This window comes from Vanacampus margaritifer, chromosome 5, assembly GCF_051991255.1.
Source record: "Vanacampus margaritifer isolate UIUO_Vmar chromosome 5, RoL_Vmar_1.0, whole genome shotgun sequence".
NCBI classification, from domain to species: domain Eukaryota; kingdom Metazoa; phylum Chordata; class Actinopteri; order Syngnathiformes; family Syngnathidae; genus Vanacampus; species Vanacampus margaritifer.
The window spans coordinates 9,743,926-9,759,588 of NC_135436.1; the positions used below are offsets into that span (position 1 = coordinate 9,743,926).

Below are 15,663 nucleotides of genomic sequence, written 5' to 3' on the forward strand. Positions count from 1 at the left end.
CCTCCGGGTGGACAGTGAGGCCAGATTATCTTTGGAGCCATTCCAGTATACGTCCAGTGGCTTCAAAGTATGTACTTGTAGTTCGAGGGTAAAGCAGCCAACTTTCCGGCTTTCCGGTGGAGCATTCCACATTTTACGTGTTAACCTTTGATGTGGATGCGAAATTAATTTGCAGATTGATATTGAAATTGTCCAGCAATGAGAGGAATTCAACGGCCCATTTCAATCTCTCCCTGGCCTAGGCAGTCATCCCGCTTTGCCTAAAATCAGCAACAATTATCTCCATACCAAAAAAGTCTCCCATCACCAGTCTGAATGATTATCACCCATGGCCCTCACTCCAGTAATTGTGAAGTGCTTTGAGAGACTAGTTCTTCAGCACATCATAGACCATCTCCCCCTGGACTTCGACCCCCACCAGTTTGCTTACGGTGAAAACAGATCCACAGAGGATGCCATTGCTGTAGCTCTTCACACTGCACTGATCACCTGGAGCAGCAGCAGACCCACGTTCGGATGCTTTTTGTGGATTACAGTTCTGCTTTTAATGCAATAATCCCAGACATACTCTCAGCCTCCCTCCCCTCATGTGTGCTTGGATAAAGAACTTTCATACAAACCGACTCCAGACCGTGAGACTTGGCACCCACACCTCCTCCACTCGCTCGCAGAGCATCGGTTCCCCACTGGGCTTTGTGCTGAGTCCGCTCCTGTACTGCCTCTTCACCCATGACCGGCCCACGACAACAACCTTATTGTTAAGTTTGCAGACGACACTACAGTGGTTGGACTTATCTCCAGGGGTGATGAGGCTGCTTATAGGGAGGAGGTCGTAAAGCTGGCAACCCGGTCTTCAGACAATAACCTTGATGTCAACACCAAGAAAACCAGGGAGATCGTCATCGACTTCAGGAAGCACAACACCGTTCCAGCCCCCCTTTACATCAATGGCGAGCATGACCCTCAACACCTTCCTCAGCATCGCCATCTCCGCTGACGTCTCCTCGTCAAATTACATCACTTTAACCATCAAAAAGGCCCAGCAGAGGCTGCGCTTCTTGCGAGTCTTCAGGAAGCACAACTTTTCCACCGACCTTCCGCGGACTTTCTACCGCTCATCTTTTGAAAGCCAGCTGACCTACTGCATTACAAAATGTTACGGCAGCGGCACCGTTGCAGACAAGGAGAGACTGCAGAGGGTGGTCAGGACAGCAGAAAGGATCATTTGCTGCTCTCTACCCTCCCTAATGGACATCTACACCTCCCGCTGCCTCGGCAGAGCCACTTCGATTACCATAGACAGTTCACACCCTGACTTTGACCTGTTACAACTTCTGCCCTCTGGGAGGCGCTACAGGTGCATAAAGTCAAAAACAAACAGACTCAAAAACAGCTTTTTCCCCAAAGCCATAACGCTCCTCAACTCCCATAAACACTGACTGTATGCAATCTGGGCAATCGTGCAATATACGATTCATCATGCAAATGTGCAATATGTGTGTGCAATACAAATAACATGTAATTTACCATTATTCTTACCTCTGTGTACATTGTTTATAATGTAGATATCTAGATATTTTATTGTATGCTATTTTATTATTCTATTTTATTTTTTAACTTTTAGGGGAAAGGGGAAACGTCCACAATTTCGTTGTACCTTTATATAATGACAATAAAGGCATCCTATCCTATAGTTATTTGAGTCAACTTGAATGTTGAAATCACCAAGCAAAAAAGCTTTGGAGTTTGGTCGATGAATATAATTAGGAGAGAGGTAGATCAACCAGGGTGAAAGCCAGGTTTTCAAATGAAGTGTTCTGGCAGCTTTTTAAGTTAAAAAGTTCAGCTAAATAGTGAATCACAGCCAAGTCAACTAGAACAAGTTGTGGCTTTGTGTAGTGTGTTTGAGGGTTCAAAGCAAGTTTGTATTGGGTTGCTTCTTGATCATAGCGAGGACAATGGAGTTCAAGGGATTCAATGTTGGCTCTTGAATCTGAGCGTCAGCCCATATTCCAGAGATAGGATATGAAAAGAGCAGCACAAAGAATGTCACTAGCTAATTGCTGGCCAGCTTGACAGGGGGACAGCAGTGGAATGGAAGACTCCTGACAGGCAGGCGAGATGTCTTGTTGAGCTGATTCCAGACAAAGCTGAGTAGTAAAATTCTTAAGATGATGTGCAGAGTATAGTCTATGTAGCAATTGTCAGTGGTAGAAGCTAAAGGCCGGTAAAATAAATAAATAAATAAATAAATAAATCCAAATGTAGTATTCCTCCCCAGTGGCCCTGTTTGCTCTCTAGACTCACTCATTAGAAGTAGTAGCTAATCTGAATCAAATTTAAGTGGAAATCATTGGTAAAGAATGTAGATTTGAAACGAGTGTTACTATACTTGTAGTGCAGGACTAATTTATCAGACCACATTGCATAACAGTAGTGGTGGAAGCTTCTTTAACATGTAGTATGAGGCGATTCAAGAGGCACGGTAGGAGAAAGCCACAACCAACCGACATTTTATTGAGGAAGAAGGTGTGAATTTGGAGAGCAAAGGGGGGCGTATGTCACTTCAAGTGCTCTGACACTACCTAATCATCATCCTAAAGGCTTCCGTAATGGCATAAATTACTTTTGTACAATGGAAGTGTTGGCAGAGACACAACAAAATACCAACAAGCCCTTTAAGACCTCGAATACACCAATCAGACGTCAGAAGTCGGGAAGTGTCTGGGCGTCGGTATGCGCTGTCAGATTAATGTATAAAATCACCGTTGTAGCCGTCGGAGAACGTCTGGGGGGCGTTTTCGGTGATTTCAACATGAGTCGGACTGTCGGGACATTTGCTCACTAATTGGGTATTAGATAGTAAATCAGCGCACGGGGCAAAAACAGTAAATGACAAATGTGAACCAACCAATTAATCCTCCAGTGGCAATACGTCAGCTTGGTTATCACTGCCATACAAGTCTATTAGAAAGCTTCCTGGATCCTGAGTGGACACCAGAGGATGCTTGCATGGGTTGGAGACGAGGTAGGATTTACTTTTACAGTACACGATACTCTGTAATGAGCCCGAGGGTGTGCTTCGCATAGCAATACATCTTGAGTGAAAAGTATAGCGGTATGCATTGTTTATGTTTTTATATCCTGCCCTGTAAAGAGCATTCTAGTTGCCCTTTTTAACAATGAGGAATAGTGACTACCACCGCCGATAGTATGGAGGGGTATTAATTCTCACACGTGCAGAAGGTACTAAATAGTCGGGGTTGGTGTCTGTTGCAGTATGTTTTTTCGTCATTTTTCCAACGCAATTTTCCAACGGTGAGGCCAACACCATAGGCGGTAGGCGTCGGTCACATTTGTCTGATGCCAGATTGGAGTATAGAGGCCTTTTCACATGGAATCACATCATGTGATAGACATAGTGTCTGTGTTGTGACATTTGAATATAGCCTAGAGCTACAGTGGTCCTTGTTTGAAGCAGTTATTCTTCATCCATATGTACACTTTATACTTTTGGTGCCAAATTCACAAAAAAATACACTACGTACGCTGATAACGCCACTAATTACAATTTATCGTCCTATTCACAAAGGATATTGCGCTAATGATATTCCAGCATTAGTGCGCCCATGAAGTTTGACAGCTGAGTGCAGTTTGCACCTGATTTACCACACATACAAAGTGTATATATTGGATTTGCGCGAACAACAATGTGACGGCCATTTTGGGTCGATAAATATTTATCGGGGCATGTCACCAGCCGCCGGCAATGAATGCCGCATAATAATTGCTGGTCTATTTTCCGAGCCAAGAGGTTTGTACCCACTGTGAACGGCTAAGGTGTTAATCTGCTAATTAGAAAGTGTTTGAGTCAGAAAGGATCAAATAAAAGCACTATTGTAAATATATTTTGGGGCAAATTGTTATATAGATTGGTATTAAACTCCATAAAATACAAAATATCAGTGCGATTATTTTAATATTTTCAGAGATTAATGTGGGCATACGTAAAGATGTGCACATCATGTGGATTTTCATAGCAGTATATGGGAGTGTTTGTGCATCACGTGCAAATGATGACCGTGCTTGATCGGCGATTGCGGGGGTGGGCTCAGTGGTTGGTTGGGGGTGGCAGAATTTAGGATGTCATGTCTTGTACATGTCGGAGAGTTCCCTCACATTGGTCAGATGTCGAAAATCGCAGACACCTTATTGATCACCAGTGTTGCCATGGCGAATGCCACCCGACGCACAATGCGTGATCTGCGTATACGGAGGAGCAGCTCTGCCTAGCATGCACAATGCCTTCTCCATGCAACAATCGCTGCTATCATGATCAGGCTTCCACTTTATTTGCGTTACTCAAACTGCACAAGGCAATCAGCGCTGGTGTTACTGAATTAGACTTTGTGTACCAATGAGAATCCTTTCTATAGAGGTTCTGCCAAATTTCTCTGCCAAATATCTGTATATTAAGTAATTTAAATATGTGCAAATAGTATAGGCGTCGAAGCACATTCTTCTGGGATGCGCAGGTAGTGAGGCATTGAACGCATTGAATTGAGTGAATTAGACGATCCCTAATTGCTCAATGTGCAAAAGCCACGCAAAATGTTTGTGAATCGCCATTAGTGTACTGTTTACAATATAAAGGATAGATTTCTCAAGATATTTTATGGGGGTGTCTTGTTTAAAACGAAATAAAAACTTCCTGTAAATGTTGAAATAAGCTAAAGACGTCCAGAGGGGCTGATAAGAAACTTTGTTTCTATTCAGTTAGTGTGTGTAGCATGCAGGCAGATACTGAGTAAATGATGGCCGCATTGATCTCTATTGCTGTTAGTTTTTAATAGCCTTGTCATGTCAATTTAGCACCTCAGGAACACTTGCTCTCAAGCTAATCAATAGTGAACTCTGGCACTCAGCAATAGATATGTAGAAAGAGAAAGAGAGAGAGCGAGAGAAAACCTCGAAACAAAAAGGGGACTTTAAAAACTCTTTTTCTCAACTGAAATTAATCAATTGTAATTCAAACACAATTTTGATTGATTAAAGGAGTGAGAATATTTTTCACAAAACAAAATAAAGGTTATTTATTTTTATAGTCACATAATGCTATATGCAACTTGCAGTTGTAATTTAGCTCTCTTTGACAATGCAATGTTAATGGCAATGTTAATGGCTCAACAAATACACTTTTTTTTCCTGAAAACTGATGGTTTTTGGCGTTGTGAGGATTCCGCCAGACGCCACTGACAGTCAGTGTCTGACCCTTAGAATAACAATAAATGAAAACACAATCAACAAATAACATTACCTTATGTGCTTTGAGCTACAATAAACACAACAGGCGAGATTTAAACAAAAACACAAGCCACAGTCAATCAATCCATTTGAATCGTTTATCCCTCACAAGGGTCGCAGGTCAACTAAAACAAATTATTTTCGTAGTGTATAATTAAAGCATCGCTTAGATTCTCGCGCTTTCGCTCACGCCATTTTTTTTTTCATACTCGCAATGCACTGTAGTCTATACCAAACGTTTGAGTGAGCATCGATGTTCACTACGTTTTAAAGTGCATTGTGGGTAATTTTGAATGTACTACATTGTTTTCTTTTGGACATTCGGACATCCCTACAAAATGGCGTGAGCCCTGAATCAGTGCCGCCGCTACCCCTGTGGGTACCCTAAGCTTAAAAGTGTGATGGTGCCCCCGAATTATTTATATATATTTTTCCCGTGAGGTGTGGGGCATGCGACGATAATAGTTTGCATTACAGACCCAACCCCAACCTTTTGTTGCGCCACGGACTGGTTCAAACAAGTTTTCGCAGACCAGCAATCATTCGCAATTCACACGGGTTGACACGATGGATTGCTGCTTTGGTCTGGTGGCTGCACGGCTACTTAGTAGCGGCTAAACTGCTAATGGTACGTCGGCAGCCTGTTCATGCTTCCCACATGTTGCTCCACTAGATTGTTGTAATGATTCAACAGGATTGTTGTGTTAACTATTTTTGAGTACTTACCTTGCACAACGTCTTCATTTACTTCACGAGATATCACCATAAAAATGACGGAGAAGAATGATCTTGTCAAAACCGTTTCATCTTGGGAAGATGGCGCCAAGTCATGGCTTGTTTAGCTGCACGTTCAGTCATTGTTTACTTCATGTTTCTCTTACTTTCTGTTTATATCTTCAACTTGCAAACCGCAGAAGAGAAGGAAAACCTGCTCTGATTGGCTGATGTCACGCACATTTCCATCGTATCTGATCACTCACTGATGCTTCCAGCACCATGCCATTGTGATATCACAATTCTTAATCATGTAGCACAGAGCCCTATATAGTCCTTTGGAAAGTAATCGATAGAGTGTGGGATATTTTGAAGCTGATGTGTATGTTTCAGGAACAAAATCTGAGCTTTATGAGAAATGAAGGTTGCCGTGAGGCTGTTCTGATTTTGGTGCGTCTATGACAGAGATTTGATATGAAAGAGTACCCCCTGCAATGTGCTCATGTAGTATTTATTTCTGTTTGATACATCAGTTTTTTCTATTTTTCCTTTCAAAACCTTGTTTATGTAACTGACAATCACAATACATGGGTTCTTCGTGTTTTTAAATGAAATGACTTTGTTTATTTATTGAATGTTTGAGTCATCGAGAGGATAGTATGTATTGATTGTAAATATTTATTTATTTATTTTTGGGAACATGTTTTTCCATAATGGACAAGCAATTAAACAACATCAGTATGAGGCGTGGTTCTTTACCAAAGCAGATACAGAACGTGCTTTTTATATTGCAAAATGTTTTGGGTGCCTGCCATTTTAAAACCCAAAAAAGTACCCTGAAAAAAAAAAAATCTGGTCGGTTTACATTTAAAAGAAAAAGTGTGGACATTGTTTGCACGCATATTAGGGTATATTTCGGCTTTCCATGGAGGTCACTATGTTTAATTATTTTTTACGGCCAATCCAAGAAATGCTATATACATAGCTGATTTTGACTAACTTGTGAAGAATAATGTTTGAGAGTTACTGACCGGTCACAGGTGCAGGCCACAAGAACGCTGAGCAGATTGTAGATGATGAAGGTGAAGATGACGGCTGTGATAGTACCACGTGGAATGGAGTAGCTTGGATTCTTCAGGTCACCTTGGAGATGGGTCAAGTATGTTCACGAGGTCAGTCTGTATACAGATTGATAAACTGACTAACTGTTGCACATGCAGCTCAAATACCTGACATATTGGACCCCGCCATGATGCCGGTGCAACCATTAAACATCACAGCAAAAACAGTGGCAAAGGTCATCAGATTTCCGGTTGTGTAATCCACAGTGTAGTCGGCTGTGTAAAGAGACTAGAAGTTGTTGAAGCCGTTTCTAAAGCTTCCATCTTCAATCAGCACGGTCAACGATATCTATTGACAAATTCTCACAATGCAGGATGTACTTTTAAAGTGAACAATACCGTTGTGAGGTGAGAAGGAACCTCATAGACTCCTTCAATTTTTTGATGACAACAATATTCAACAGACTAACATTTTGAGTGAAAATAATCTTTTCACAATGGCTATTCACATTCTTATTGGGAACTTTGAGATGCTCCACCAGTATCAAAACACTCAGTAAAGATCAGACAGAGTCTGAACATACATACACAAAAAATGCTACTTCAAATCAAATTTGTTACAAGCAACTGAAAGTATAAAATGGGATTTTTCATGCCAATTTAAATCACTGCAAAATTCCCAGTCCGGATGAGATCTAGTTGAGCCCTTACTACTGCTCACACACAGGGATTATATTTGTACAAGCCTTCCAAATTACTAACCAATGAAAAATTGACTCGCAGGCATTACATATGGAAATAAAATATTTCTAATAGGGATGAGTGAGTACCGATACCAGAGATCGGTATCCGGCAGACACCAGCCGGTGTTTCAAGGTATCGATACTTTCGACTTCTTATGGCCATTTTACAATCAGGAACCAGAAAATAGAAATTAGAGGAATAAAAAATAACCATTAATTACGTGCAATTTAAGGAAAATGCTATATTGTGATATATGGGTCATTCTTTATTACTATAAATTATTTGTCTTTTTTTTTGGGGGGGGGGGGGGTATGTATCAACAGTACTAATGGTATTGATTCTAATTTCCTCAATCAATTAAATTTCAGTTCACAAGAGTTCAGTATGATTCAATTTTGATATTTTTTTTGTTTGGCCCGATTCGATTTGATTCACTTCAATTCTATCCGATATTGATTAATTATGGAACAGCAATTCTTCTTAAATGTCAAGGACATGATAAAAAACCCACAAACATTCAATTCCAAATAGAATTTTGCAAAAACACTCACATCAGCAAGGATGAGATGAAAATATTTTCATAATTCTAATTCAATAATTGTAAATATAAATTAAAAAGATTCTGAATTGTGTTAAAGTGCAATAAGTCAGGTCTTTAATAAATGCAAGAAAATAATTTTAAATTAATGGGAACAGTACAGTAATTTCTGGACTATAAACCGCTACTTGTTTCACTTGCATTCGACCCTGCGGCTAATACAAAGGTGGAACTCATCCATCAGATCACAAGGGGGCGCACTATAAAGGAAGCGCAAGAGCGTCAAACAGAGCAAAACAAACCAAGTGAGGCAAATACAGTAGGAGAGACAGAACACGAGCGAGACAATTTGCACCCTCATTATGGAAAAGAAAGTAGTGGGAACCCGGTGCGGCAACATTAAAACACCCGCGGTTTATAGTCAGGTGCGCCTTATAGTCCAGAAATTACTGTAAATTTCAAGAAAAAAGTAAGATACAAAAAAGGCCTTTAAAATTTGATTTCCTTATGAATTTATGGGGATAAAGAGATATTAAAATAATGAATTTATGGTTTTATGAATCAATATCAGGCTCAAAAAGGAAACTAGATTTGATATCAATTATTCAATTTTTAAAACCCAGCCCTACTAGTGGTATTGATACTGTTCGGTATCAGTGAATTCTCACTTTAAAGTGAGAATTCTGACTATAATCTCAGAATTCTGATTTAAAAGTGAGAATTCTGACTATAATCTCAGAATTCCGATTTAAAAGTGAGAATTCTGACTTTAAACTTTTTTTTCTCTCTTCACTCGCGAAGAGAGGGGAAAAAAAGGGTTGGCAGGATTCTCACTATATTCTCAGAATTCTGACTTGTATAAAACGACTGATTTAACACATTTAAAATATGACCGCTGTTGAAATATTTCTGCCTTACCCCACAGGTTCCCTAGAAGGGTTTCCAACTTGAAGCCGGTAAAGTTTGCTGTGGTGGGGCCCGTTCCATTTAGCATAGGGTTGGAGTCAGCAGAACTCGGCAGACTGATGGTGCGAGGACGTACAGCAAAAAAGCTGATGAAGATCGTGCCGAGGACAAACATGACCACTATGAAGATTAGGAAGGTGGCCTTGGCATAGATGTGAGCACCGACCATGCACACTAGCAAACATAGTAGGGCGATTGCCGTAGCGTAAAGCAGAGACCACCAGTAGCCTGATGGCAGAACCTGATAGGAAGATGTGGCTAGTGCTCCATCTAAGGAAGGATCAGATGTGAGAGAGGTCATTTTTTAAAGTTGAATAGGCATTGACACAATGACTAATAATACACACACTGCAGTTTATAAAATAATGCAACCATGATCATTTCACACAAATGTCTTAAATAACCTTTGCAATGTGTTATGTTGTACATTAGATGTCATCTCTTTATCGTTACTGTAACATTTAGATGCCAATAAGAAGAAAACTGACAGAATTTTAGTGCGTAGTTATGTTGAAACTTACCCTCTGGCACACCAAAGGTGGCAATAATGGCTTCAACTAAACCCAGCACATAAAGAGCACAGGCACACACATTAGCCAAGAAGAACATAATCCCAATGCTACCACCAAATTCTGGGCCCAACGCTCGGCTGATCATGTCTGAGCAATGTTAAGGAAAGGTAATTTGGGAAACTTTTTAAGTGCGTAGCCTATTGACAGTGATTAAGAGAAAATTTTATTTTGAAATCAAACTCCAATTATGGTTTTCCCCATGCCCCGTAAGTGTCTGGCTCAGGGGGACTGTTGATGCTCTTAAACCTGCTGCATATGAAGTTTTTCAAGATTAATAAACTGTGTGATACAAATTAAAATAGACATGCAATTAATTCACTTGGATATTGATAATTCATGGCACAGAAAGAGGTGTACATTTGTGCAAGAGGATACAGTAGGCCCCCCCAGCATCAAGGGCTCCATTGGTGGAGACGGCACATACTGACAACACAGTCATGCAGATAATGAAGTAGGCCACAATAAACATGGCGATTCCTTGGTAAAGTCCAGACTGGCCAACCAAAAAACCTGCAGGGGAAAAAACAACACACCAATTATGAGATGGTCAATGACGGCTCATCACTGACTTATTTGAAAGGCAGTTTGGCTGGTGTGAATAAAATAAAAGAAATGGAATATTGTCTTATTATCAAAATATCAATTGAGAAACAACTGCAATCTTGATACATTGTATATTTTAGATGTGTAATTGAATGTTATTTAATCAAAAACAAACTAGCTATTAATTAGTGTTAGGGATGGGTGAGTACCCGATACCTGGCCTTATTTCAAGGTATCAGTTTACGATCAGGAACTAGAAATTCGATTTTAAAATTACCATTATTTTCATGCGATTTTTGGGGAAAAAATGCTAGAGTGAGATATATAGGTCTTTCTTTAAAATAATATGTTATTGTTTTGGGGGGAAACATTTTATGCATCAAAAGTGCTAGTGGTATCTTGCACTTGGTATCGGTATTGGTGACTACTCAAGAGTACTCATACTGGTATTGGTCTGAAAGAAAAGTAGTATTGAACATCCCTAATGTAATTAGTGTACAGAATGATTATTTGTAATGCTCAACCTTCTCTAATTGTAAAACAGGAATCAGCAAGTTAAAATGATTCCTGACAAAGTACAGTAGAAATAATTTCTCAAAATGTAATTTGGTATAGACTAAAAAGCAATTGTATTGTCCTGTATTGTACTGGTTCAACGATTCTAGCGTTCCAGACGTGTGGCTCATTTTGAGTCTTTCTGTCTTTATCATTCAACTGGCAAGAGGAAGGATTACATTATCTAGACAACATGGCAGGGTTGGCCACCCATTTCTGTAGCTTGGACATGAGAGAGTCATCTGCAGATAACCAGACAGAAGGGTACCAACACGGACGGGCAGGGACTTGGAGCCAAAACGTCACTTCAAAACAATACATCATCATCTTTGTACAGCTGTCTGTGAAATATAATTAATACAGTATTATTGCTTCAAGCAGCTTCACAAAGTTAAAATACATTAAGTTGCAATTGATATTGTCTCTTGGATAGCATTTTAGAGTCTAGATTAGACTGTAACATTTGCATTCTGGGCTTGGGGGATTTCTTGTTTTGTTGTAGTGCAAAATGTTTACAAGTGTTTTATTCCTCTGTGTAGTGTGTACCAATATTTGCTCTGTACTTGATACATAGTCTCACAGAAATCAGAGGTGTATTTTGGTATAAAAATACCACTCGCCTTTGTGCTTTTTTTGTTGTTGTAGTGGAGATAATAACAAATGTGGCTATTGATCATCATCATCATTGTCATCATCATCATCACAGCTGTAGATACACAGTAGTAGAAAGATCCACAAGAGCATAATGTTTGAAATTCAAACACTGTACGTATATTATGACTTTCAGTCCAACAATAAAACCATTGTTAATTCCTGTCGAGGTCATGAGCATGTTAGTGTGAGTGAATAGTCTTAAGTCGTACACAGGCGCTACTGTGTGAATGCGTGCGCAGGCATGTGTGTGCACTCCACAGCAGCTGACATCTCACGAGACTTGGGGTGGGGGTAAGAAAATAACATGGTAGTAGAACTAAGAGACTTGACACGGTCGATAAACACTCGCATGGCCTGTCTCGAGATCCAATGAAAGTCAAGGAGTAACATGAATGTGACGCTCTGTCCGAGTGCTTCATGAATTGTCTTCGCTTTTTTTATGCTTTTGTAGCAATGATGTGAAACCTTCAACTGCATGTCATTTCATTATTTCCTGCTTCACACTAACAACAGTGTTTGTTTTACTCAGGATATGAACATACCGTCGACGAAAATTTAACTATAAAATGTCCCAATCAATGTGTTGGTGTAATTTTACTAATCAAAACTTGTATTCTGTGGTGAAATTGCAAAGTGTAATATCACACTTAATATCCATTTTTTTTCTCTAACGCTTGTCTTCATCAGGGTCATGAGTGAGCTGGATGGGCATACAGTATAATACAGTACAGTATATATAGACAAACAACAACCATCGAAAACTCACCTTCACTCGGCAATTTAAAGCAGGGAGCTCAATACCACTTTTTTCTGACCAGTACAAGTACTCAAATCTTGAGCAGTCATCAATACGCCCAGATAAAATGCCCCCCACACCCCAAAAAAAAAAAAAAGCTAGATGATTTTAAAGAAAAATCTATAAATCCCAATATAACATTTTTCCTTAAAATCGTATGAAATTAATGGCAGTTTTCTAATATACTAATTTTAATTACTAGTTCTAATAGTAAAATGGCCACAAGAGGGTGGGCGGTGGTATCAGCCGCCATCACAAGCACTAATACCTTAAAATAAAGCTGGACCCGATACCAATGCCTGGTACCAGTACTCACCCATCCCTAATTTAAAGTAAGCATTTAATGAATGCATGGAAAGCTGGAATAGTGGGCGAAAACCTAAGCAAGCATTGGAAGAACATGAGAACTCCACACAATTTCCACTTGTATTAAGTATTTAAGACTGAGGATGGTGGACTGGTAGGTGAGTGGTTAGCACATCTGCCTAGCAGTTCTGAGGTTGAGGATTTGAATCTGGGCTTTGGCCTACCATTGTAAAGTTTGAATGTTCCCTCCATGTTTGTGTGAGTTTTCCAGGTACTGACTATAAGCGGTATAGAAAATGGATGTTTGGATGGATAGGTGAAAAAACAAGGTTGTGTCTGTTGTGATATTCGCAAAGACACAGCTACAATGTGAAAAAAAAATCTTCTTTATAATGGTGTAAAAAAAATCTAATAAAAAGAATCAGCATGTCGGTTTTGATTTGATGAACCGAATCAAATTGTTACATTTGTAAATTGTTGCATTATTAAATCAAATTACACATGTAATGAGAAACTTATCAAATTGTCTTTTACGAGAGACGTACATTAGCCATTAATTGTTTTGATGTTGCTGATTAATTACATTTAATTAACTTAGATAGTTTGGGCATTGGAGAGTGTTTACATTTTCTTGCATATTAACAAACATAAAAAAGCTACAGCCTTACTATGTTAAATCAAATCAAAATCCCACTGAATCAAATCGAATCAGAAGTTATATTTTAGAATAATGTTACATCCTTGAATCGTATCATTCGCCATGTCTCGAGATTCGAATCGTGTTTTGGGGAGTGAGAAACACCCTTACTATTTTCTCATATTAAACCCCCACCACCACCACTAATATATGAGCCAACTCGTAAGAGGAAGTACAGGTGTAATGTTAGTTTTAATTCATATGTTCTACTTACATTTGTGAACAGTGAACAACTATAATTTGTGCATGCTACAAAAATTATACTTGTTTGATCACATGAATGTTATTGCATTAACGTTTAGGTAGCCATCCATCTTATTAAACCTGTTTGTGAATCAAAGTAAAACACATGAACTTCATATAAGAGCGTGCACATTTCAAGTAATATCCGCTATAATTACATTTACTGGATTCCATCAAGACTCACCGATTCTCAGAAATAAAACCACGCTGAACATTGATAGTAGGGTTGGAATGACCACACCGAAGAATGTGGACAATTTCCTTGGTTGACTCGAGTGGGCGAAACGGTGCCGGGGGGTGAGCGGGTGCTCCTCCGGCACCTGGCCGGTCGGAGGTGTCCGCAGCTCGGATTCATTGACGCTGGTGGAGAGGCGGTAATGGAGGAGAGGAGTCCGCTCTGTCATCTTCAAACTCCACTAGCTCCACAACCCCGCGTTCTGTTTTGTTTTTTTCTTGTGTAGCCTATATCCCACGAACAGCACGTCAATAAACTTTAGATCAGCAAAGTTAATCAGTGACATGTCCTGGATAGCGAATCGGAAAAATGTTTCCTGGCTAACAACATAGCAACGCAGAAAATAAGTGTCTGATGTGGGCAAAAAAAAATCAAATGTTTTGCCAAGTTGAACGAACGTATCAAAAAGTTTTAAAAGTCGGGTACAAGTCCATAAACGGATTCCATGTTGGTTAATTTCTCTGCAAATCCACTTGCGGGCTATCATGTGATGCACAAACATCAAGCTTCAATGTTTGCTTGTACTTCCGGTTCTGCTATTCAAACAAAAGAGCCCATCTATTCATAGGATAATCATTTCACTTGATTGTGCGACAATGCATTCAACAGTAACTCTAAACTCTCATTCATTGTCTAAGTTTTATACTGCTTTATGTTAATTAACAGCGTGATTATTTAGTAGAACAAAAAAAATTAAAGCATGTCAATTTCCGGTATTAATGCTATACTTTACATATCACACTTGACGAGAGAGTTTCATTCATTCGCTGATTAGAATCGCATGGTCTGTTCTGTTCATATACAACGATATTGTGTATTTTGCCAAGGCCAGCTTCCTGGTATGAATAAATAAATAAATAAAAATAAAGATAAAGTATACAATGCAGTGGTTATTTTGCACTGATGGCAAGTAGGGTAGTAATCCATCGGATCCAGCAGATGACCCAGTAGAAGATATAAACTTTTTCTTTCCAGCAGATACAGTATATTTAGTACGGTACCCTACTTACGAATAAGTTACTTTCCAGAACGCTGTTTGTATCTTCAAGTGTTTGTAAGCCTTTTTGTTAGAGAATGTTCCTTGGCTTTGTAGATCTGGACAGTGATTTTATTACAAAAAAAAAATCGAATTAAATTAAGAAATGCTACAAGCAAATGTGACTACAACAATTAGATTTCATGCAAGTACATTTGTGTTATTCCCCACTCTCATGAACATACTAGCAGACTGCTTTCAATTTTCCCTACACCCCCACCCCCATCCCCTAGATGCTTTCTGCATTCCTCCATCACATGCACTTATGATTACTGGAATCCTGGACCACACTTTTGAGCCCAGGGCTCACGCCTACTGCAAAATTGTATGTATTGTAAAATATTTTGAAATTCATTTCAGTTGTTTAGCTGGTGTAATTATTTATACATTACATTAGTATTCTCACAAGATGGTATCTTCTCCTACATTCACTATCCTATGCAAGGAGACAGTGGACACACGCAAATGTAAAAAAAATTAAATAATGTATCAGATACCCTCTCATCAGCTCATGGTCCCTCTGGCTTAAGAAGTTTCTTTGATAGATGAACCTTGCCAGAGATATGCAGATGAGCGTTTTACTTGTGCAGTCTATGCTATAGGCTCACCCCACTGTGTACTGGAAGAGGTTTTCCAATGTTTTTCAACCAGCAAACAACCCCCCAATCAGACATGAGTTTTCAACTAATTTGGTGGATG

At 39.4% G+C, this 15,663-nt stretch overlaps 1 protein-coding gene and 1 long non-coding RNA gene across 4 annotated transcripts in view; one reads left to right on the plus strand and one right to left on the minus strand.

The window, feature by feature from the left end:
* Positions 1-14,427, minus strand: part of LOC144052377 (solute carrier family 12 member 9) — a 62,084-nt gene extending 47,657 nt beyond the window's left edge. For all 3 annotated transcript variants that reach the window (XR_013294210.1, XM_077566374.1, XM_077566375.1), the window contains exons 1-6: positions 13,878-14,427; positions 10,275-10,409; positions 9,849-9,986; positions 9,280-9,597; positions 7,248-7,355; positions 7,050-7,161 (exon numbers count right to left, since the gene is read on the minus strand). Coding sequence is in view for 2 of the 3 variants with exons in the window: in XM_077566374.1 (XP_077422500.1) it covers positions 7,050-7,161; positions 7,248-7,355; positions 9,280-9,597; positions 9,849-9,986; positions 10,275-10,409; positions 13,878-14,097 (1,031 nt within the window). In the remaining variant the exon portion in view is untranslated. The remainder of the gene's footprint in view (positions 1-7,049; positions 7,162-7,247; positions 7,356-9,279; positions 9,598-9,848; positions 9,987-10,274; positions 10,410-13,877) is intronic.
* LOC144052378 (uncharacterized) lies at positions 1,987-11,817 on the plus strand. Its single transcript, XR_013294211.1, has 2 exons — positions 1,987-7,190; positions 9,287-11,817. It is a non-coding gene; the product is annotated as an uncharacterized LOC144052378 (long non-coding RNA).
* Positions 14,428-15,663: the final 1,236 nt, after the last annotated feature.